Below are 24686 nucleotides of genomic sequence, written 5' to 3' on the forward strand. Positions count from 1 at the left end.
TAATGACGTCTAGTCTAACATGGCCTTTGGGGCCTTCTCCTGTAATTCACGACTGGCTCGGTTTTAAAGTTCAAGTCAGGGCAGGGGCGAAGAGCTGAACGAAGGGAAGGGCCGACTAAAAGGAGGCAGCGACCGTAAGGGAGATCGTAGACTTAGATATGCTCGACCATAAGGGAGAGGGGCGACTAACAAGAGTATTTGAGCCAGCGCCGTCATTTAGTTGGGAGATCGTAGACTTAGATATGCTCGACCATAAGGGAGAGGGGCGAAGAGCTGAACGTAAGGGAAGGGGAGATGGGAAGAAGAGCTAGAGTTACGGTACCCATTGAGGTGAGGGGTTGGTAGAAAGCTTTGCTGAGAGGAATGGTTGTGACTGCTTCTCCTTCTAACTGACTGCATGCTGCTTATTATGACTGCTTCGGTTCTCGGTTAATAGCATCCGGATGGGTAAGCGGGTAGGCAGAGTAGAGGTATTTAGACCCGTTCCGAACGAACGCCAGTGACGTAAAGAATGTAATGAGCGGACAGCTATCGGATCTTCGGAGCTCTCTACCTTTCCTACTCTGCGTCACTGCCGTTCGCTCCTTCGCTACTTGGTTGGATTGATAGCTCGCTCCCTTCCACCAGGTACTCCTCTGGCATAGGTTTGCGTCACTGTCCATCGTCACTCGCCTGACATGACTAACGTGATATTATAATTGAATCTCTCATTGATTGACGAGTTCGAGGGCTAACAATTGTCATTACTCAATTCGCTATCTTCCTTGCACAGGTTCCTCCCACGCCAGCCCCGGGATTAGTCAAGACCACTCGTTCCGCCCGCCTCAGAAGCTCTTTCTGAAAGATCCACCACACCACCACCCGATGCTATTCCCACATGACATGCCGAAGATGCAGATTACATAGCACGGCTATTCAGGTTCTCGTCAGCTGAGCAGGCTTGCCCCGAACCATGGCATGGGAAATGGTTGAGCTAATCCACATTATAGACAGACGTCACGGGTTAAAGCTCGGAACTCAGAAGTAGCTCGTCACTGCTCATAGTCCTTGAACTCGCTCCTCTTCTTTCGGTGCCATAGGAAAACTCATTCCATCTACTCTCCTTTAGCGCTCACACTACTGAAGTGCTTTCCGGCACTACTTGAATGAGCGGCTCGCGTAGCATCTTGACTTCTTCGGGGACCGGTCCTGACCGGCCTAGTACGTACAATCTCTTGAATGGTGGGATTAGCGGCTGTGGGGCGAGTGCAGGGAAGAAGCGCTGTCGAACCTACTTGAGCCCGTCTGGTCACCGAAAGACTGAAACTCTTATTCCCATAATACCTCTGCCATTCAAGATAGTGACGGCCTACTCTGTCCCGTCTCGCACTCTACCTATTAGTGGGCTTGCAAGCTTATGAGTCCTCCCTTTCTGCCCTACCCTCCTAATGGTCCTTTCCAATAGGCATAGCTGGCTTCATCCCTGGCGAGACCACCAGCAAAAGGATCACGTTTAGGCGATCAAAAGAGTGAATTAGACCACCACTCAAGTTCATGTGCACCGCCACTGGAGGATCTTCTTCATCCAGGCTCAAGTTCGCCGGATTTGACTCTTTGACTATGCATGCCCAGAGCGGGAGCACTAGTACTAGATCAGCAAAGTAGTGAATGGAAGAGTACGAGGTTCAGGAGTCAAAGTCTCTCCCCTCACTCAAGCAATTGGGGGATGAGGAGTGATTTGAGAAGTAGGCGCTGGCTCGCTCATGGGCCGGGCCTAAATAAAGCTTGTTCACTCCGCTCCACTTGTCTGCTATCTTTTCTATATGAGACATGCCTATGGCGATGAATCTTATGGAGGTCTTCTTTGGATCCTACCCGACCTCATTGTTCTTATCCGCCTAGGCCAGGGCGGGATCAGAGTTAGAGGCCAGCATAGTCCAGTCGGGAAGGCGGACTAGTCTAGGGTTAGCAGGCTTTGAACAGCTTGGACTCGGAACCAGTGTTCGGAACCGTCTTCGATCAACCATTGAACCGTCCCAGTTATCCCAGTGATCCTTCCTCGTTCCTTTATTCTAAAATAACAGTAGTGCTGTGCGAAGATCGGGAGAGAGGGCGGGCATCTATCCATCACTCGTAGCGGGGCAAGACAAGACTCAAATCTCCTGGCCTCAAGCCCTAGTATCGGTAGAGGAGAGCCAGACGTAGCCCTCGAGCATCGGGAGTTGTAGGACGGACCCGGTTCTCGGATGACGGATGGTCCGGGGCATCTCTCTCCAGAGAGCAGGTCATGGCTACTTATTTGATTCCTGGCCTCAAGCCCTTAGTCTCAGGTCAGGAGCAGGAGTGGGAGCCGGGCGGAGCGGGCTAACGGATGGTTTTAGCGGAGACGGACTGGACTCTAGCCTGGACCGGATCGGATTGGATAAGCAACCCCGGGTTGAGCGGTCCGGATGTGAGGTAAGGCCCATGAGGAAGCGGTCAAGGACGGGACTGATTCGGGGGAGCTATTCACGGAAAAACCCCTCTGGAGAGGTCGAACCATCACATCAATTAAAGTTCTTGTCACTACCCCTTCTAGGAATGACTCATCTTGTAATTCCGTGTACTACGAATAACAGGAGATCCCAAGAAAGTAGGTCCCAAGGGAACCTCCCTTGAGAGAGCTCCACTTATAAGTCGGGAGGCCCTCCCTCGATAAAGGCCAGTACATGCTCCGGGCAGCACTCTGGGGACTTCCTAAAGGCCATCCGCTCCTAGTAGACCGAGATGCTTGGGCCCATCCGTCTTAGCCGAGCTGCTTTGACTTCCGGGCTGACCTCGTGTCCTCCATCCAGGCCCATAGACAGTCCTTCCAAGCTAGCAGGGCGATCCACTCCGGTCCCGAGAACCACATGGGCTCGTTGTGAAAGGAAGATTCATGGGCCCGCAAGGATCAAGTGCTTCTGGTTCCGAGTCCAAGCTGAAATAAGAGGCCTGCCCTAGTCCTGGGTCCCAGTCCGATAGCAGCGACTGAACCGGGAGTCCGAAGCTGGTTGAGAGTCCTTGGGTGCCGACTCCTAGTTCAGAGTTCCCAGTTCCGAGTGACATGTGACCGATGACTGGTGATGGGGACGGATGACAGAGGAATGATTCCTGATCCTACCGACTGATGGGTGCCATGGGGGGCCCTATTTCTTCCTGGGCCGGGTTAACTAGTCCGGGTTCCTGGTCCTACTATCCTATTGTATGAAACCTTCCTTATAGTTTCATTTAAAGTCTGTACTTGATCGGAATGGGAGTTATCGAGCTCGGGATTTCCTAGTATACCTGAGTGGAGGTACGGGGGAGAGAGGAATGGGAGTAGAAAACAGGTCTTAGTGGACGGAGGGGGCTTCTCTTATCTAAGAAGGGTGTCGGGCAGGCATGCTGAGAGATGGATATTCTGGATTCGCTTTCTATCTCGACATCTCTTCTCTCTCATGCGCTTGCTTGATTCATGCATTCGACTTCGCTTTGATAGCCCTCTGCGGAGATGATGGATGAATTCGACTTTGCTTCTTCGGGACTCTACGAGAGGGCGCGCTACTTTGTTTGACTCCTTGCTCTGGGGATCTCATTCAGGTTGGTTCATTCCTCGCTGGGGATTTATGGTTGGTTCATTCCTCGCTGGCTCGCTCATGGGCCTATGAATTTTGCCCAAGATTTCGCATTCGCTCCATTTGTCTGGTTGCCCCTCTACGAATAGGACTCTTAAATAAGAAAGAGTTCAGTCAGCCAGCAAGCACTATCAGACTGAGTCCGCCAGCACTAACTGAGTTCTGTCCGCCTCTAATTCAAGAGGGAGATTAGAAAGCTCATTCGTCAAGTCCTCAAGTCGAGGTGCTCAGATAAGCGGAGCCGTCACGCTGCTACTATAGTTCTCGACCATGAACTGGTCAAGCCAATTCCAATCTAAGCTTTATTTGGTGCGAAGTAGGAGAGATTGATGTTTTCAGAATAGAGGATCTGCCCGCGACGTGGAGACCGATTCACGCGTCTCTACTTAGCTATCGCGGATTCCTCTTTCTTCGGGATTTTCCATAAAGAAATTGTGTGGTTGGATCATGCCTTCTTAGCTGCAATGCTACTAATATATAATAGCTAAGCTGCTTTTCCTTCTCTTTCCCCGTGCCCAATCAAAAATTCAGGTGCTGAGCGGCTAGAGCCTCCTTGGATTTCTCCTCTGCCAGCTCCATATTTACCCAAGATTCCGTTCCGCCTCGCGTAATTCCACTCGCTTGCTCTATAATGGAACAAGCTTGCTGCTTCGCTACAATTGGCCGTTTCACTCGCTCGCTTACGCTTTCATAGTTCAGCGGTGGGCTCGTTATTCACGAGCTCTCTCTATCTATCTCTGAGAAGTTCAATTGTTTTGTGATTAAGTCAGAGCTGATCGAATAGACCTAATCTGAGTATGGCGGGAGCGACAGAGACCTATTATAGCCCGACTGAAAGGTCTCTTCTTATACTAGGAGAGTTCATCCCTTCTCCTACCTAACCCGCTGCAGAACCAGCAGAGTGAGTCGAAACTCTTCGGTGCCCTTTACTTGAAATAGAGCATGAGATTAGGAGCTTACACGTGGGGAGCGTAATCGCACCAGCGCTGCTACCTTTCTAATAGAATAGTGGTTTGACAGCTGGGTCATAAGTGCGCATCTCATGGGCTGGCTTTGAGACCATGGGCGAGGGGAAGGGAGAGAGTTGAAGAGAGTTTCGTAATGACTATAGCTTACGTTTATTATTACAGGATTTCCCCTTCTTTCTCATCCCAAGTGGTTGGAGTTGCAATCTAATCTTGGTCAAATCTCTGATCTATGTGGTTGAGTTGTAAAAACTATGTCAAGTGTCATGTCAGGAAAGAGAGGAAGGACCGAACCGAGGGACCATTGCACCTCTGGGCTCACATATTGTCAAAAGAGTGACCGGTAGTGAAGAGAGCCCTATCTACCATGCACCGAAGCTATATTATCGAAGAGGGAAGAGAAGGCCCGAGCGGGGGATTGCCAAGGGGCGAAGAGCTGAGAAGAAACGAAGGGAAGGGGCGAGTGAGAACGACGCGGTCAGATAGCTCGAGCGTATGCGAGAGGGTCAGATCACTAGTAGTTTTGAATGCCATTCACGCTGTAATCCGCTGAGAGAGAGAGGGACGAGCGACAGCGACGTGGGCGAGTGAGAAAGTGTTGTATTCGACGGGTAGACGTGCTCGTGTGCTCTTACCATAGGGGTAGATCTTTCGTAGTTTTGAATACAAGACAATTGCAATAAGCCGCTTAACTGATTTAGTTTAGGAGAATATCCAGGATATTGAATATCTGGGACTGAGAGTGCCAGGCTGCGACCCATCTTTGCAAAGCAAGAGCGAGGCCAAGAAGCAGCAAAGCAGCACTCGTACACTAGAAGGATGGGGCATGGTGGATCGCAACCATGCTACAGCGGAATCACCGGGAGATTTGTAAACAACCGTCGCACCTCTCATCGGTCTTGACTTTAGGAGTATAGCTCTCCGAATCAGCAAGAATTTGCCTTCGTCGGCTTACTATTCAAAAAACCTCTTCCTTGCAAGCAAGATCGTCATCATAGATAGACCCCTCGATATCAACTAACCTCTTGTTCTCCTGGCTCAACGAAATGAGCTTGTGCGTCGAATCTCCGGACTCGAAAGAACGATGTCCCGTGTCCAAACACACACTTGACTTCAAGACCTGGGAAAAATCCTTCTTACTGTCCTCAGCCCCCCTAACCCGACGACTGCCCCACTTTGGTGTTCACGTGGCATTGTAAACAACCTCTTGCAAGCAACCTGGTTATGTCATACCCATATCAAAAAGGTAACAAGGTTTTTGAACCCCTCGTAGCGTTAGCTATAGCTACTTTTGGCAAAGAAGCCATCGAGCTGAGAGAGATCCTCTCTGCTCTTCCGCAAACTGAAGATGCTCGTGTCGCGCCTCCACTGTCTACCTCTCCTCATTATCTTCCTTAACAAGAAGCATTTTTGCTGTGCACTCTATCACGTAGTGCCCCATCTGCCCGCACCTAAGACACGCACCCCAGCTTTCACTTATTGTTCTTGGAAGAGCTCCCTGATGCTGCTTTTGCCTTCCCCGGATCTTTCGTCATTCTCCGCCTCCAGAAATAGATAGTCCAGAACCGGTCATACCTCTAACCGAGGTTTGAATACTTGCTTCCTAGTAGCTCTATTCCCTAGCTAAAAAAGCTTCGAAAAAGTACTCTAGTACTAAATTGGTCAATTTTGGTAGAGAAATCTATCCAATTTGAGCAGAGAGCCTCCTCCTTACTGGTCAGCCTCCCCTTGCAGTCGAGAAAGAGGTCAACTGACCTCGCTCGCGGCTCGCACGCAGAAAACTATAAGACCTGAAGCCTTCCCTGCTCGCTGTCGGTTAGAACAGAAGGGCACGAGTGCGGCCTCCTATTACTTATCCACCCCAGGTCCATGGAGAAGACTAGGTCTGACACGATGTAGTGGGTTATGTGCATCACAGTCTCTGCTAGTCAGGACAGTGACTAAGCATAGGATAGCTCCGATAGGACAGTGACTAGGATTAGGATAGCTCCGATAGGACAGTTCTAGCTAAGGCATTCGTTAATAGGTGCTAGCCTTCCCGGGAAGAAGCCATGGTCCAAGACAGGAAAGGGAAGGCTACCAAGAGCTCGAATGTCTGTGGAATAGGCTGTGGAATAGTCACAATAGGTAGCGCCGGCCCTGAGTCCGAGTTGAGTAGATATAGTCCCTCCTGGGGCTGCCCAGTTCCAATCATAGGTCTCTGTCTCTTGCCGACTCGGTCGTCCTCTTTCTACTCGACTAGAGGTCTCCTGCCCGTCCGGATCCATTCACCGGTCCACGTGAACCTCTGTAGTGTAGCCTTTCTCCGTCCTTTCGTATTAGCCGCCTTATTAGAAAGAATGTATGTGCTAGGCTGGGCAGCATCATCGACTACCTTTTTCTTTCCCTGCTCATTCAACTGATCTGTCCTCTCCCTTCCCATCTCGGTTAAGCATGATACGCGAGAATGAAATGCACCCACCAGATCCCAATTGAATGGACCGCTTCATTCCCAATCCCATAATTCCCAATCCCATATATTCCCAATCTATAGACCGAGAGTTCTATGCGAAGTCGAAAGAGCGAAGTCGAAAGAGCGAAGTCGGTGACAAGATCAATATCAAGCAAGACCGACATCAACACCAGTAGTCACTCCCCTTTATCTTAACCCCGGTCTAAACTCAATAAGCTATGTGGGCTTGAGTGGACGAGTGGAAGAGTCGCAAATGATCTGTGCATCGCTTATAAATATCTTTCTTGATTCTTGATTCTGAGGTTGGATAGGCTATGTTCTTGTTGGATAGGTCGTCTTTCTAATCTCATTAAATAAGAAAGATAATCCAGCGTCTGGTCAAGCCTCAGGCAATTAGACAAGATTGGCGTCAGGCAAGCAAGGGTTTAGACGAGATTTAATGCAATGGTTTAGTTGAATTGATGTCGAGATAGGGTTCGTGTTTCTGGAATTGATGTCGAGATAGGTAAAATATCTTAGAGATTGTCTTCGTGGGTCTGTCTTTCTTAATAGGGATTCAGTCTTTCAGCGATTGTCTTGTCTTCGTGTTTCTGTCTTTCTTAATAGGGATTCAGTCTTCAGTCAGTAGTTCTTTCTCTTGAAATGCCTGCGAAGACTACTTTCTTATCCGACCTCCTCTAGAGCCCTGCGATGAATAGTGAGATTGCGATTGCCCTCAGTGCGTTAAGATCTGTTCTTACATAAAAGCATTTCTCAATCTCTAACCTCGTTCTACGAACTGAACTGAACTCCGCAATTGGAAGAAGGGCTCTCAAGGTCTAGGCACTGTCCTCTCCAGGCTGCTGGGCAAGATCTCTTCTCCTATACGAGTAGAGGCTTGGTAGATGAGATAGCGAATTGAATGTGTCCTTCTTCTATGTAATTTGAGCTCTTTCCTCTTTGCGTCACTGTCGTTTGCTCCTATTGCAGAAAGATTTAAATGAAAAGGTAGCTTATTCGGAATTCCGGAACCGCGAGCTAGGCCAACTCCAAAAACCCTCAGCCTTCACCGAGTCCATCTCACTATTAAGGCTGGGCACACCTAACCGAGACTGCTCATGCTACTCTAGCTAGGCAGATCCCAAGAAGAGAAAGAAAGCTGGACTCTCCAACCTGTCCCGAGACGGATTCTCTTAACTTAACCATTGCTTCCCCTAAAGGTCCTTCTGCTTCTTTCATTCAACTCACAGCCAGTCAGAACAGAGCTTCAATGAGTCCTCCCTAACCCGATATCATCTGCAAACGCTATAGATCGGGCACTTTGCTATAGATCGGGCACTTTGGATGATAGTTGAAGATTCCACTCTCTCTTTCGCTCCTCCTCCCTTACCATAGATCCGCTTACTCGACTTCCTAGCGCTCTACTGATCTTCGACCTTCTTTATTGTTCGCTTGAGCCCTGACTTTCTACTCATAGTCGACGTTCGCGGATTTCTCTCTCTTCCAATTGGTCCCACCTCCTATCCGGAGTGCAGTCCTCTATTCGCATAGGCGAGCCCTCCTTTTCGTGTCCGTCTTTCCTCGGCATCTGACCATCCGCGGAAGTGCTTCTGACCAACCGCTCACGCTCATAGTCTATCTCACGTTCGCTCCAGATCTGATGGTACCTCGAGCGTCATTCGCGGATTCTCCTATCTACTCTACTCGTCCCTCTACTCCTCGACTTCGCTTCTCACTTGATTGGGTGACTTGGATTTTCACCCGCAACGCGGATACTTTCTTATTCGCGATTTCGATCACTCTTTTCTTGCTTCGGACTCAGCAATAGCGCCATTTTGTTCTTAATAAAGACAGAGAAGTGAGAAATCCTACTTTCTTCTTTTTTTTGTGGAATGGATAGAAGGAAGCCGTGATCAAAGCAGATGGCTGATGTCGAATGGGCAGCCTGACTCGAACGTCCGCTTCGCCTTTTGGTCCTCGCAACCAGCTATTAGACTGAAGCAGTGCTACACTATGGAAGGCCTCGATTAACGATCTGTTCCGCGCTTGCCGATCTTTATAGCTTGGAGTTTCGCCAGTAGTCGCTCCCGTACGTTCCTTATGTCGTTCACAACTTCGCTCCGCCCCTCGTCAATTATAATGATAATTGTCAGTCAGTTAGTCGCGGACGGGTAATCAAATTCCTCTTCACTCTTCTGCGTCGCGGGCAATAAAGCTCCTCACTTCTAAATTGGCTCCCTCACTTGAGACCTGAGACTAAAGAAAGGCGTCCCCACACCCCGGATTCGATGTCCTGTCAGCCTGCGTCACTTCTCTGCTAAAGAGATCATAAAAACTTCTGCGTCATTGCATTCGCTCGTCGTTTCACTCGCGGATTTCCGTCGGCTTTCCTTTGACTACTTGTAGAGCCTACTCATTCGCACTGCCATATAGGCGATCGTTCACATAATGACAAGAGGGTTAGGTATCGGAGAGGACTACTCATAGCTTTACCGCCTCTCCTGCCAAAAGCTATCGCACCGAATTCAGCGCGCGTCCCATTCCTTCCCTCCTACTGATGAGGGCTTCCTGGATCTCTGCTCCTCTGCATCTGATCAGAAAGCACTCGTCTGTCTCAGTTCAATCGTTCTGTTCGAGGGAGGCGAGTTCATTCCTCTGCTGGATTTGAACTGCCCTGCACTCGTTTCATACGTAGCCACCTCCACCTCGCTACGCACCTTCTCATTGCATTGGTTGTCCCTCCCTTCGCACTGCTGCTGCCTCTCCTGATCTTCTCTTGATTAGGGACCTCGAGGGTCACATTGCATTCTGAGAACATCGCAGAGAACAGAGCACTTCTTTTTCGATCGTCAACACGCACGCGTCATTCGCTCCTGACATGTGAATGAGGGCCAGGTCCGGTCCCCACCTCTCTTCGTGTGCGAAGACCGAGGCAGAGAAGGCAGATCTGGATGGCGGTCGAGTAGTTTCGAGCAGATCTTCTTCCATCCCAGCTTAAAATATATGAGTGGGTGAGCCCTTTGCGTCTAAAAAAGGACAAAGCTTCAGCCTAGGTCAATACAAGACTGAAGCAGTGAATTTGGGTCAGACTCCATCACTATCTGAATCAGCTTACGGAGTGGGGGGCCTGCTCGAATGCTGTATTGCTTTCTGATTGAGGGCTCAGCTGGGTACGATGGCTCCTTCACTAGGTGCTCGGGAGTACTACTTGTGTGTAAGCACAATGGATATGGGGCCTTCCCTCTAAACACTCTGAACCATGGGCTCGAGGTTCGGTCTATCTGAGCATGGGTCTGAGGGGCGGAGGCTAGCATCTGAACTGCGCTCTCCTTCTTGAGTCCCTCCTTTTGAGTCTTTCCCTGATCTGAGGTTAGCCAACCCAGTTTCATTTCATTGTTTAGTTATGCGGATTATGTGGGCAGGAGCGGGACGAATGCGATGACCACGCTCTTTCTTCTCTAACCTACCGTTCGTTCGATTAGTTGTCTCTCCGTGCAAGGGTTCCCTTCTGAGCACTGAATATCTACTTGTCCGCCTATCTTGAATTGGTTGGGTTTGACTCTGCGACACTGGTCTCCTTTCTTGCGCTCATATGAGTCTTCGCTCTGCACCCGAGACTGAAGAGTGCTTGAGTCGGTCCGCTATTCAATAAGAGAGAGCTGCTGAGCCCCTTATCTGGTCCTCGGTCTTTGGCTCCAATTCGCTAACTTCTGAGCTCTACCAGGGGAGGCCGCGGCAGCATTAACGTCTAATATCACCGTCTCTAGTAGTGCTTTCATTCCCGGAGCTTCAGTCAGGTTATGTCGGTATGCTTGGTCGGACCCGGTCTATGACTTTGATCATGGCTCAGCGTTCGCGTGGTTCAATGAGTAGATCATAGTAGAGTAGAGGGCTCAAGTACCAATCAGAACATCTCTGGTCGAGGAGTTTCCGAGCTGCTCCGAGCAGAAACTGTCCTGTGGAGGCATAGTCTCCCTTGCTAGTATATAAAGAAAGCTCCCGTCCTTTGTCCCTAGTCTGCTGAGCTCTGCCTGTCCCCGTGGTTGGGAGTGGGAGGACGGACATGCCGGTCGGATTGGGTGGGGATATATATAGTATGGTCCCGCGTTGGGGCATCTATCCAGAACAGAACAAGTAGCGGGTCAAGGCTCAAATTCTCCTTGCCAAATGCCCTAGTTTCGGGAGAGATTCCATTACTCTTGCCCTAGTCTCGGGATAGGAGAGCCCTACGTTGCCCTCTACTTTTGGAGGAGCGGGATCAGCGAGATAAAATACTGCTGATGTGGCTTTTTTAATCCTTCCACTACCGCACTCCTTGTACCTGCAGAACGGCCATCTCCTCACGTTGCCTTCTCCCGTTGCCCGGACCTTCTTCGTCGCACGGCCAGTCCTCCACCTCTAACAAGGGCTCAGTTCCGCACTAGCTTCATAGGGCTTCCACCTCGTCCCATCGAGCACTACAATAGATGATAGCTATACGCGAAGTCGAGAGGTGCTACGCCAGAGAGAGATATGAATCTCCGTTCAGGACCGGAAAGAAGGGCTAGTGAAGGACGTGAATCGTAGGTCTGTTCAGCACCTCCAAGAACATGACTCGTAGTTCAGGACCGGAAAAGAATGAATCTCCGTTGAGGACCGGATGCGATCCGGATGCGATGAGCGATTAGACATCCCATGCCTATTCCCAATAGCCGATAGCAGGGACCCGATTGGGACTATACCGAATGCGAAGTCGAGCCAATTGAAGCGGAATGCGGTAGCTGAGGTGCATGGTCCAAAAGTGATGGCCGAACCATTTGATGCTTCCGTAGAGGAACCATTTGCCCTTTCTATACTATAGGAGCCTTCCCCACCAGCCCAGCCTAGTAGATAGAGAGTAGGAATCGGATTCGAACCGACGAATGGAGACCCGTGACGCGTGTGTGCTTCATCAACTATGGCTAATCTACCATGCGCGGGTTCTCTTCCCGTAACTTCTCGGTACTCCGGCTTCTTAGATGGGCTCCGGCTCTCGAAAGCACCAACTCCCCCTCCACTTGACCGGGATCTATCCTTTTCTCCATCCAATGAAAGCTCTTCGATCCAGGCATAGATAGGCATAGTGAAGTGGAGCTGGTCCCCCGACCGAACTCCCGATCTTATCCCAAGAGCACTACTTTCGACTTCGCTTATGTAAGAGACCAGCGAAATGCGCGAAAACGAACTGCTGATCCAGCACCCGCCACGAAGGAAATACAGGCGAAAACTACCAGCGAAACTCCTCTTCAAATGAAGCTACATGCGGCAGAGCCAATCGAAGCGAAGCAACAGCCAAACGGAGCGAAGCAACGGCCAAATGAAGCGATAGCGGAATCTTGGGTTAAATAAAGCACAATGCCTTTCTAGCGAAGCGGAACGAGAACATTGCAGCACTCCAGACGGAGCAACGGCCAAATGAAGCGATAGCTACATGAGCGAGGAGCGAGGAGGAACGGCCAAACGGAGCGAAGCGCAGTGCGGCAGAACGCACTCCTTGCTGAGCTTGCAGCGTCCTTGGAGTGGAGCTGAGCTTGCAGCTTTATGCAATGCCTTTCTAGCGCAGCGGAACGAGAACAAAGCGTTCGACGGCAGAACGCATTTTATTACGCACAAAACTCGACTGCAAACGACGAACGAGCCAGCGCGAGCACACCTTTCTTTATTGATGTTCGACTAGGCATCATGCAATCGTTGATGTTCGGAAGTGGAGCCAGCAGCAGTTGAATCCACCATCTCAAGTTTCATGCAATCCTTGATCTTAGACTAGCGGAGTTTCATGCGAGACTATCTTTATCTATCTTGATCACGAGTTGAATGCAAGAGAAAATGAGACTTGCATGTGTTAAGCATATAGTTGAATGCGATCTTGATCACGAGTTGAATGCAAGCAATCGTCGAAGAGAGAGAATTGCAGAGTTGAATCCACCATCTCAAGTGCAATCGGAGACTCTTCACTAGCATATAGTTGAATGCGATCTTGATCACTATAGTTGAATGCAATGCTCTCTTGATCACGAGTATCATGCAAGATCATCCGCGTTCGACTAGCTCTAGCTGAGTTTCATGCTCGAGAAAATGCTCGAGAAAATGCGTTAGACTAGGGAGTGTTAAGCATATAGCAAGAACCACTATTTTGCTCTCTCCCCCACCAGACCAAATGAAGCAATTGAAGTGAAGCAATTGAAGCAATCTGCTCCACTATTAGAGCAGACCTTCGCCAATCAAAGGTACTGATTGCGCTTTGATTCGCCATAAGGATGACCGGCGAGGCGGGTCGAGCGCTAAGCTCCGTGACCCATAGTTGCCCAGCACATTGGCTCCCGTAGCTACTCTATCTCAGCTGACAGTCACTACATTTACTTGGAGAAGATTGGCTCTATTATAACGAAACAAATAAAGCGAAGTCGAAGAGTAGTGCCGTCCATTCGGGAGCGGATGGCAACAAAGGTTCAGAATTTCACTGCTATATGATGGCCCGGTGGAGCTCTTGCGAAGTCGACGCGGGGAGTCTTTCTTTGGACAGCTATCGGCTAAACTGATCTGCTGCTTCTCGTCACTGTCCTTGCCAGGCCTGCAAGCATACGTAGAGTCCGCGTACGAAGCACCTAATTCTATTAGCTGGTGAGGAAAAGCAGCGGTGCATCGGTGGACTGACAGGCGAGCATATTCACTGCGCTCCACTTCTTTAGTCGCTCCGACTTCGCTTCGTCTTGGTCAAGCCTTCTGGACCGAATGATATGAGATGAGGCGGGAAAGACAAGACCAAGCGAGGATTCATAGGACAGCAGACTCTACCAATGAACTTGAGTGAGAGGTGCGTGCGGAGCGAGGGCTGAGGCCATTGAAGGCAGGTGGGAAGGTCTATCGCCAGCGAGCCGGTCGAAGATCCCTACCGGAGCAGACCTCCAGCTAGGTGGTCCAGCCAGACATATATTATTCCAGTAGTCAGTCCCAGTCCCTCCCCCTCACTAGGAAGATTCTCCGGTCCGGGAATGAGCTAGCAATGAGAAAGAAATTGGCACGATAGAGCGAGTGAACGAGCGAGAGACTACTCTACTATACTATAGTTGAGCAATGGATGAGTTCATTTCAGTAGTAGACGGCTTTTCTAGTCTCATTCAGCAACCATTCATAGAGATAGAGATCCGATCCCACATAGATCTAGATGGAATCTCAGTCGAGTTGAGCGGAGTCGAAAGAGCAGTAGAGCTACGTGCGGCAGAAATAGGAAGAGTGAAACGAAATGCGGCAGAAATAGGATGGAGGAAAAGGAATAGAACTTGTGAGCCGACCTTAGTTTGAGAACAGTGTCGCCGACGAGCGAATGTAATGACGCGGAGCTTCTCACTGTCCGAACACGCGCTAAATAAAAGCAGATGCTCGACCGTGGTCACACCTAGATTGGAATTCGACCGGATGGAGCGAAAACACTCTCTTTTTATATCCGACCGAGCCCACTTTTATATAATCTCCGTCCGATCCTACTGTCTTCTAAGATCCGAGCCTATGCCAAGCAGAGATCCGACTAGTAGCTCACTTCCTCATTTGTGCGACTACTAAGAAAGAAAGAGATAGGGAGGAATCTAGAATAGTCAATTCATCACACATAGTTGATAGCAAAGCAAGAGAGCAGAAATTCAAGTCATCGTAAGTCAAGAAAGAAAGAGCAGTGAAGAAAGCGAGGTGCGGAGCTGGAGCTATTCAATGGACTTGACTAAGTTCAGGGCTCAGGGCCTCTAGTCTTGCCTTCCGAGGGAAGTCGGGAGATATAGCCACGCGGAAGCACCTTCTGATAGGTGCCAGGTGAGCGGTAGGGAGTGCAAGACCAAGTTAGAGATGCAGGAACCCAGAGAGGAACCAGTGAGGCGGACGAAAGCAAGGTGCGGAGCGAACCAGACCCGTTAAGTAGCTCGTAGTCAGACGCGTTCGTTCCAAGCAAAATCCCGTGAAAGGAGCCTACCGGAATGGAAGACCGAGCCTGAACTAGATAGAGACCTCCCACAAATATAATACGTCGCTCGGTCCTCTAATTCTTGAAGTAGAGTTCGCGCTTTTCACATTTCGTTCGTCAATTTGGACAGCATTTCGCAAGTCTTTCATTTCTGTCTTTGGCTCTTGAATTTCTGTGTTTTTCGAGTTCATTTCGTGCTCGGAAGAATCGGTCTAAATTGGTTCCTTTGATTGGTCATACCCGTCCCTGTTCTGGTCTTGGAGACTTGAATCTTGAATGCCCCGGCTGCAGAGCCCTTATCTACTAGTTCAAAATCGGCCCTCTTTTCTTATTAAGAAGTGCTCCCGAGTCGACTCATTTGATTCATAACTCCTATATATAAGTATAGGATTCGAGATCCACAAGCACTATTGGCTGCTAATGCTCCTACTAAAGAGAGTGACGGACGAGCTATGCTGTCTCAACTATCTCGCTTCTCATACCGATGACTATCCAATTGGGGAAAGCGGACCCGGGCGGGCGAGTCAACCTTTAATGACCTCATTCTAAAACTCGACAATTGGAATGATATAGAAGCGGACTGAACTAAGAACTATTATATGCTTTTCGTGCAGGGCATCACATTTCTTCGACTTCGCATATTAGTAGTGGTCTCAGAGGCAGCTATAACGTGGGCTCGGATCCCTATGACTGATTGCTTCCCGCTCCGCACCTTTCCTTCCGTACCGCACGAGGCGACCAGGGGGAGGATAGTGGCTACGCACTCTAAGGCACCCGGGTCTCCTTCGACTCCAACGCATCGATCTTCCGCTGCTTTTCTGTCTCGGCTCCAATTCGCCGCCCACGAAGATTAGCCTACCGCTCCGTGTTCTTCACCAGGAGTAGTGACGGAGCCTTTCCCTCTCTCCATGAGTCTTCGGTAGGCGATCAGGCGCTATCCTATTGGAATAGGCCAATAAGCCTAGGGACCATTACTTGGAAGCTAAAGCGGCAGCAGAGAAGGTTGATCCCAGCAGGGCCATCCGTCGAGAGGCCTCCCTTTCTTTATAGTACTGGATTAGATCTACTCTACTTGATGATGCTGGGAAGGATCCTGATAAGATCTGCTCGAGCGAATTGGCTACTTCTCACTCTTGATCTTTCCCTCTGACCATATCTGACTGTACTGACTGCTGGTCTCGCTCCGCACCTCTATCGCCAGCAGTCCTTCTTCTTCGCGTGTTCTCTGTCGCTCCTAACTTCTATGACCGGAACTCCGATTGTGCTTTCTCCGGAGCTCCATATATGTGGGGTCTCCCTCTATCGGTACTCGCTCGTCCCACCCCTACCTACTGCGGAATCAATCCTCTCATTCTCCAATTGCTCCCTCGGGATGCGCTCTCGTTCACTGGATTTCTGACTCCTATCTATGTGGTAGCTAGGCGATTCAACCTTTCAAGCCGCTCCTCTCGGACTCTTTGCATCAATCACAAGAGCCTGGGACCTCTCTTTCCAGCTGAACCGCCCCCTCTTAGCCCACATGACAGCTGCTTCGGTGCCCTCCAGCCAATAAAGAAAGCCTTCCCTGCCTCTCTACCCGGGCTCATCCCCCTATATGTCTCTGGTGAATGGGTTCCGTTAGGCTCTCCTCGTCCCATTCCCACTCCTACTCTGTTCTTTTGCCATTCAATTCACTCTCTTGTCTCTGGCTTAGAAAGAATTGGCAGCCGAATCCTCTATGGTAGTTTGAGCACGAACCATTGCTTCTGATCTTTTGTTATAAGATATATAAAAGAAGAAATAATAAGGGTGCTCCAGTCAGCGGTCCTATGCTTAAGGCTCCCGTCCCATTAAAGTAGTCACGGGTCTTAAGAAAGAGGTTGCTCCCGTAGGAGCCAAGGAAAGCCGACTCATGAAAGAGGTTATAATAAGAACGTTCTCTTCGTTCGCTCCCTTATTCGACATCCAATCATCTCACTCTTGTGACGAGAATGCTACAAATATCACCACTATTGGTATAGAGAAAGGGCATCTAGGTCGTTCGAGGGCACCGTGATTCGGTCGAGGACACCATGTAGGTCGCTTTCGGGTCCTAGTGGACTTGTAATGGTCTTGCTCCTTGGATTGATCTTTCGCTTCGGCTTACATTCGCTCCTCGGTTCGACCACTCTTCCTTGGCTTGAGTTCGGCCTTACTCTATCACTGCGTCTCGACCTCTACCTCTACTCCATCTGGTTGGAGGTGTGCCTTTCTTTTCTAGACCTATCCAAGTCAGAACTCCAAACAATGCGATTGAACACAAATCGCCTACTAACTACATCGTGTACTCGTCCAATCCAATAAGTTGCACACCCATAAGAAAGAGGACAGGCGTCACTTTCGTTCGACTATATCGCTCCCTATGGTTCTTGAGCAAGCACTTCTGAGTGACGCTAAGCAGCACAACGAGGAGTCATTCCCCGAAGAAAGCGGCTAGTGTTGGCCGGACAGTTGCTGGAAAGTGGCAGGACAGTTGCTTAACTCTTCCCATTGCTTGAGCGAATTAGGCGAGCGGGACTAGTCCACCGAATAGAAGCAAAGGATTGGAATGGTCTTATTCACAGACACGAAAGACAAAGCCGGCCCACGGAGCGGTGGCAGCGAACTAACTGCAAATAATGGGAAAGAAAGATCTCAAACCCGACAAACGGCCAATTGCAGCGGCCGAGAAATTCCGCGATAGCTACATGAGCGAGGAGCGGCCGAGAAATTCCGCGATAGCTACATGCGGCAGAGAGCATTCATCATTGCGATAGCTACATGCGGCAGCAACAAATGGGGCGAAGCTACATGCGGTAGAGAGCATTGCTGAGCTTGCAGCGTTTAGGAGTGGAGCTGAGCTTGCAGCTTTATGCAGTGCCTTTCTTGCGAAGCTACATGCGGTAGAAAGCGGAATGGACAAATGAAGCGAAGCAACAGCCAATTGAAGCGTAGCTACATGCGGCAGTGCTCATCTCTTGCGTAGCTACATGCGGTAGAAGCCCTCAGCGGCAGAGAGCATTTTTGTAGCGAAGTCGAATTCATTCATCCATCATCTATATCCATCTCGAAGCATCAAGTCTAAGACACCCTTCCTATCAGCATCTCAAGTCTAAGACACCCTTCCTATCAATCAAGTGCCTGCCCTGCCCCAAACCTTTAATTCCTCTCATTCCTCTCAGGCCCATCCCCCGATAGAAACCATGCATTCCTATCTTCCCCATCCCCCGAAACCATGCATTCCTAGAATACCCCCCCACCATTCATTCCTATCAGACCCTTCCCCCGAAAAACCATTCCTCTCAGACCAGACCTCCCCACCATTCATTCCTATCAGACCTCCCCACTAGGATAGGACATCCACTAAGGAAATCCGCTATATAAGGCGGGAGTTCCGACTCCCAGCCCAAGTGGATTTTAGCACTCCGAGCAGAAGAAGCGGACTCCTGAGCAGAACAGAAGAAGCGGACTCCCGAGCAGAAGCGAGAAGCTAATCGAAAAATCCACCTAAAGATGCCCTTATAAATAAAGATTAGTATTAAAATAATTATATATATATAATTATATTTTAATAAAGAACTATATAGTTTATAAGAGAGACTAAGACTGTACTAATAGAGCATGGAGGACCCAAAAGACAGAAGTAGATGGGGAGCACTCGCATCGCATATAATCAAGGATCAAGTGTAACTAATTGTACAATTTCTTTCATTTTTGCCCATCTCAGCAGACCCTCCCCCTCTTCTCTTCCAGCATGGGCCCAAGATCCGGGAAGAAGTGGAGACCCAATTAGACAACGTGGTGGTGGCAGGAAGAAGCCCCCTTTCCTCATTGTCTGAATCGGAACATAGGCCTAATCCCTCGAGCCTAATCCCCCTCCATCCTCCGCTTCACCATCTGAACTGAAGAACTAAACTAATAACTGCCCTGCACCACCACTTAGTAGCCAGCCTCTCCCATCTGAATAACTAAACTGAAAACTGCCCTGTACCAGCACTTAGTCGCAAAGCTTAGCAACACTACTGGATCCGCAACTGGATCAACTTCTCATCTATCTAGATAATGTTCCTCTTCTCATCCATATATATAGTTCTTTACAAGTCCTATACCTTTACGATAGGAAGAAAGCCATTGTAGCTAAGAATAGAGCTCATATCAGTGGACTTTAATGCATTACATATTGCCTTAGGATTCAGGTCATTTCTTCAAGATTCATGATAGCGAGCAGCTGCTAGCAAGCAGATGCGAGCAACGAGCAGGCTCCGAAGAAGGACTACTCGAAGAGGATCTGAGACCGCTTCATATGAGGCTTCAAGGAAGAAGTGCTTTTTCCGAAGGATGGGATCTTCATCTTCGAAGTTTTTAAGTAAAAGGCAGAAGAATTCAAATTATAGGTCTCATTTTTCTGGTAGCAATACCTTTTTTTTATCTTTTTCTGTACTAATTTTGATCAATTAGTGAGTAAAGAGATATTGACTCACTAGTATACTACTAGATATATCTCTATGCCTTACCCACTCTATAGTAGTCGCTTGTAGATACAAGTACCCAATTGTTGGGTATAGTTGCGCCTAGTCGCGCTGTTGTCATCAAGCTTCGTGTGAAAACCGAAGTCACATATAAAGAGAGTCTCGATCGCGCCTATTCTACTTGACTGTCGGTCCGTAGGGATCAGACATCCGTGCTGCTTTTCACAGGTTTCTGGCCCCCTCGCGGGGGTCCTGATTTTCATTGTCTTTTTCACAGAAACGTAAACAATGGGTTCTAAATGAACAAGGAGTTGGTGCTTTTCTTTGCACTTGACCATATCAAGTACAGCTCCTCTCGCAGTCATCTTACGAGTGCGGGGACAACATAGTCTGAATTTAGCCCAGATCGTTTCGACTTGGCCCCTCTTAGAATCATCTATGGGGCCAAGCTCCTGTAAAATCGTTTTTCCTGGCTGCGCCTATCTTCAAACAACTTTCCCGGAATCACCCCCTCCAGCAAATGGAATCGGAAATGCGCTTCCTTCGTCTTTTGGTCAAATATGTGGAGAATATCCCCGCGTCCTACGTCAAAGCCACCTTTGGTTATTCATTGGAATCCCCATTTCTGGGATCTTTTAGTTATACTTTGGGGCGAGCCATTCCCTATGTAGGGGAGGGCACGGATTTCTCCATGTCTCAAATTATCCGAGTTGGTCAAAGTAGAGGCGGACAAATACGGGGAAGAAACGTCGGTGACGAAGATATTCTTGCGCACCTATTTCGTAGTGAGTGAAAACCATGTGAGTGAAAACCATCCGCCCCTTACCACAATTGAGGCGCGGGAAGACTCACTGGTCATGATGATTATAAAGGAACGGTGACTTCTGACTATTCAACCAAGTAAGGTGGATCTGCCGCGACCCATCTCTCTGTCTAGGAATAAAAGGACCACTATACTCTCACCAGGGATTATAACCAAGTACCCAGCATCACGAAGTAGCGAGACAAAGCGCTCCTTTTTCGTCGCTGACTTCGAAACGGTCCTCGTGAACGACGTTCAGCACCCTTTTCTGCCTTCATGGAGATCGGGCCAAATGATGAGCTTACTCCATCTTCCATTAAGAGGGTCTCCTCCTTTTTTCTGCAAGGAAGAGCCCTTGGACACCACCTCCTTTGAGGATCAAAGCTTTATTATACTTTCTGACTTCACGCATCGGTTAGAGATCCGAGCATCCTACACGGGAATTCGCACTTGTTTCTACCACAATCTGGGTCGCTTTGACGGTCTATTTTTGCTCCATTTTTATGCCAGGCAAGGGGCAAGAGTGCGCACTTTGTGCCGTAATCAGTATATATATGAGATCAAGGTTTACCGCGGGAGGGGGCGCTTAGTGATTCGCTATAGAGACTCCATGGCTTTGCTACCACTCAATTTAAGAACTTTAGGCCAAACGCTCTGTCCACATTTGGGAGAAAAAGGGATAATTGACCATGACCATATCTCTTTCTCCTACTTTTTTTTGGGCTCTGCGTGAAGAACTCCTCAACTATATCAAGCAAGACGTCCTTGTTTTGGGTGGAATCATGCAAAAGACCCAAACTCTCTGCTGGGAGGCATACGTAGTTGACATTGAGAACGTTTTTACTATTTCTTCCTTAGCGCTTACCATCTTTCGCAAGAAAGATTATTCCGAAGAGAACCGCTTAACCGAAATTCAGATTCTTTCATACGTAAGGGATACTTCGGGGGGCACTCAGACGTATATATTCCCGAGGGAGAGGACCTGTACTACTATGATGTTAACGGTTTGTTCGCTTCTATCATGAAGTCAAAAGCAATGCCCGCCGGAGCACCCGTCTGGAAAACGAATTTGGAGAAAGAGCCACTGGATAATCTTTTTGGATTTTTTAATGCTCTCATCTGGTGCCCGGATACGATTGAGCGACCCTTTCTTCCTTATCGAACCAAAAATAGCACACTTCTCTTTCCAACTGGCGCTTTCCAAGGTCTTTCTTTTTCTGAGGAACTCAAGTATGCCGTGACTCTTGGATACAAGATCACCGCGGGGGTACACCTTTGAGAAGAGACCCAGTCCATTCGAAAGCTTTGTTACTGATTTGTACAGCTCACGACAAGAGGCGAAAAAGGCGGGTAATGAACCAATGTCATATTTGTACAAACTTGTACTCAACGCGGCCTACGGCCGACTCGGAATTCATCCAGAGTCCGAAGTTCTAGAGATATGCACGGAGGCCCGCTATAAAGAATTCATAATGAACGACTTAGGGCTGAAGGACGCTTATCAAATCTCTGATACATGCTATTTAGTCAAATTCGTTAAAAATCGAAATGATTGCCCCGACGAGGGAACCTCCACGTTATTCAGCCGTCCATTTATCTGCGTCAATCACAGCCTATGCCCGTATAGTAATGCATCCTCACGTTGCGCGCAACGATTCTTTCTACTCCGATACTGACAGTATCATAATTCGCGAACCCCTCCCCAAAGACCTCGTCTCCCCCACGGAGCTCGGGCTTTTAAAGTTTGAATACAAGATAAAGAAAGGCATCTTTCTTGCCCTTGCCCCCAAATCCTACGCGCTCCACCTAGAGAACGAGACTTTGATTTTACGCCATAAAGGACCGGCCAAAGCGCATGTGACTTTTCGATGGTTTGAACGCCAGCTCCAAGACCTAAACCTCACTAAGGAGGTTACCATTCACAATCCGTTCCGGATCATCTGGACTGGCCATCCGAAAAGTGGAAACAAAGGTTAGCTTGCGAATTCTTCCGGGAACTAAGCGAGATCTAGTGTACGATGAGCAGAATCGATGGATAGCCACTAAGCCCAAAAAAGTCATTGATATGGATGACGCTAATCATACTGAGAGAATAATCAAACATATAGAGGAGCGCGCACATAAGAGCACCCAATTACTACAGGAAGAAATCACGCGCCTGCTCCAAAATAAAGAAGTCTCGCGATCACGTGGTGCCTTTGCATGGGTGAGAGCACGGTGGAAAATCCTTTGCCAGAAAATCATCAACCGTCTCATTCATCAAAGCAAAAAAAAGAGGAGACGATGTGCTAAACTAGAATGAAGCTCTCTCATTAGGGGGACCACCTCCCAAGAGAAGAGTAACCGACAGGAAACACAGTTAGAATAAGAAAGAGAAGAGTACAAATCAGCGCGGCCTATCACTGCTTCTTTCTTTATATATATATATAAGCGACTAAATCTTCTTTTAAGTAGGTAAATTGCTTGGAAGGAGACTACTTATAGTACAAGAGAGGGGGGGTGCGCCGCCCGGGGTGTTATGCTGAATTAACCTGTTAGACCTTCCTTCTTTCTTATTGTAACTATTCTCTCGATTGCTTCTGGGGGGTGGTCTCCTACGTTTTACCCAAAAATCGAGCAATTTATGAAGGCCACTTAAGACCGCCTTCTTCCTTTCGCTGTTCAAATAGATGAATGATTTTATGACAAAGAATTCGCCAAGGTACGAAGACCCATGTGTGCACCCCCCGTGTGTCTTCTTCATTTCTCTCTTTATTAGCCGGATCTCCTTTTTGGCTCTCACCCTTATCCTTATCCCCTTGGAGGAGGAGGTTACGTAGTCGCAGATTCTCCTCTCGTAATTCCGTCATGCGTTCTTCTGTGCTTTTCATTAGGGCCGTTTGCTCCGGGTTTCCGAGGTCAATGATCTTGATGGGCTTGGTGCCTATCCACTTGCCATTATCATCATAAACTAAATCCCGTTTGGTGCCGGAAAGAATGCGTAAACGAATTCGTGTTTCTACTTGCCTCATTGTTAAGTTGGACCACATGATGCGAAAGGGATTTTGAATCGTGATATCCTTTGGGTCCAGCAGCTGCCTTTCAAACCAGTCGAAGGTGACATGTGCTTTTGCCATTCCTTTATGTTTGATTATATAATTGTTATCCTCGAGCTGAAGCGCGTAAGACGCGAGAAAAATCCCCCTTTTGATCCTATGCTCAAGTTTGAAATAGCCCAGCTTCGTTGATGAAACGAGTTCGTTCGGCAGAGGTTCACTAATGACTAGGCTGTCCGTGTCACTGTAAAAACAATCCCTCCTCGTCGAAATAAACGGTTGCATTTTAATGCGTGCATAGGAAGTTCTTGCTGCAGAAAGGTGAAGGGCAGAATACTTGGGCGGTTCCCAGATCTCATCTGTCGCTCGATTTTTTGCATAAATAACCAGGTAGCACTCAGGTGATAATAAGTGGGCGTCCTTGAAGCCGGGGTCTTTCTTTAGTATTTCGTAATAACGTGCCTGAGAACAAATCTCACTGACCTCTGATTCTGGATGAATACCGAAACGCCCGTAGATGCTATTAAGGATCAGTTTGTAGAGATACGATAAGGGCTCATTCCCCGTGCTTTTTGCCTCTATGCGGGAAGCGTAAAGATCATTGACGAAGTGCTCGAATGGGCTTCGCTTCCTTTCAAAGACATACCCGCGCTGTGATTTGGTATCCGAGCGTAATAGCGTACTTCAATTCCTCGCTAAAGTATACTCCGCGAAAGGCTCCAGTCGGAAATAGAAGGGAACCTTCTTTGCTACGATAGGGCAGAAATGGTCTTTCCATAGTGTCCGGGCACTGTACTAAGGCCTCGAAGAAACCAAAGAGGCTTTCTAAGGGCTGGTCTTCCAAGGAAGTTCTCCGGGCACCTGCGGGCATTGGCTCTGACGCCATAACTGACGGAAAGAGTGAATTTTGGTCGTAGTACCAGAGGTTCTCACCCTCAGGCAAATAAAGATCACTGTGCCCTCCAAAGTCACCACGCCATATAAAGGTATCCTGGTTCTGGTTCAACACATAAATAGGGTTCTCTTCTTCGTTATAGTAGTTTTTGCGAAAGATCGTTAGTGCAAGTGAGGACAGCACATTTTCTATGTCGACGCCATATCGTTCCCAACACAGTGACTGCGCTTTGAGCATAATGCCTCCCAGGAGCAACACGTCCTGCCTCATGTAGCTTAGCAGTTGCTCACGTAAAGGCCATATGGTGGAAAGGCTTATTTCTTCGTGTGGGATTGTGCCTTTTGGTCCGAGATGGGGGCATAGTGTCTGGCCTAGTATTTTCAATTTGAGAGGAAAGAAGGCAAGCGAGTCGCGGAAGCGTATGGCTAAGCCTTCGTTCCTATAGACCTTGGTAGATGTACTTGTTTCTACAAAGCATCCGGACTTTGATACCAAGTCTCGCATAAAAG

The 24686-nt window shown here is 48.6% G+C and overlaps 1 protein-coding gene across 1 annotated transcript; it reads right to left on the reverse strand.

Moving 5' to 3' along the window:
* Positions 1 to 19181: 19181 nt before the first annotated feature.
* Positions 19182 to 24447, reverse strand: LOC122037641 (DNA polymerase-like). Its single transcript, XM_042597151.1, has 3 exons — positions 24079 to 24447; positions 23030 to 23933; positions 19182 to 19327 (listed from the first exon to the last, which is right to left on the reverse strand). The coding sequence occupies exons 1-3, from the start codon at positions 24445 to 24447 to the stop codon at positions 19182 to 19184; spliced, it is 1419 nt and encodes a 472-aa protein (XP_042453085.1).
* Positions 24448 to 24686: the final 239 nt, after the last annotated feature.

Source organism: Zingiber officinale, unplaced genomic scaffold, assembly GCF_018446385.1.
Source record: "Zingiber officinale cultivar Zhangliang unplaced genomic scaffold, Zo_v1.1 ctg70, whole genome shotgun sequence".
NCBI lineage: Eukaryota > Viridiplantae > Streptophyta > Magnoliopsida > Zingiberales > Zingiberaceae > Zingiber > Zingiber officinale.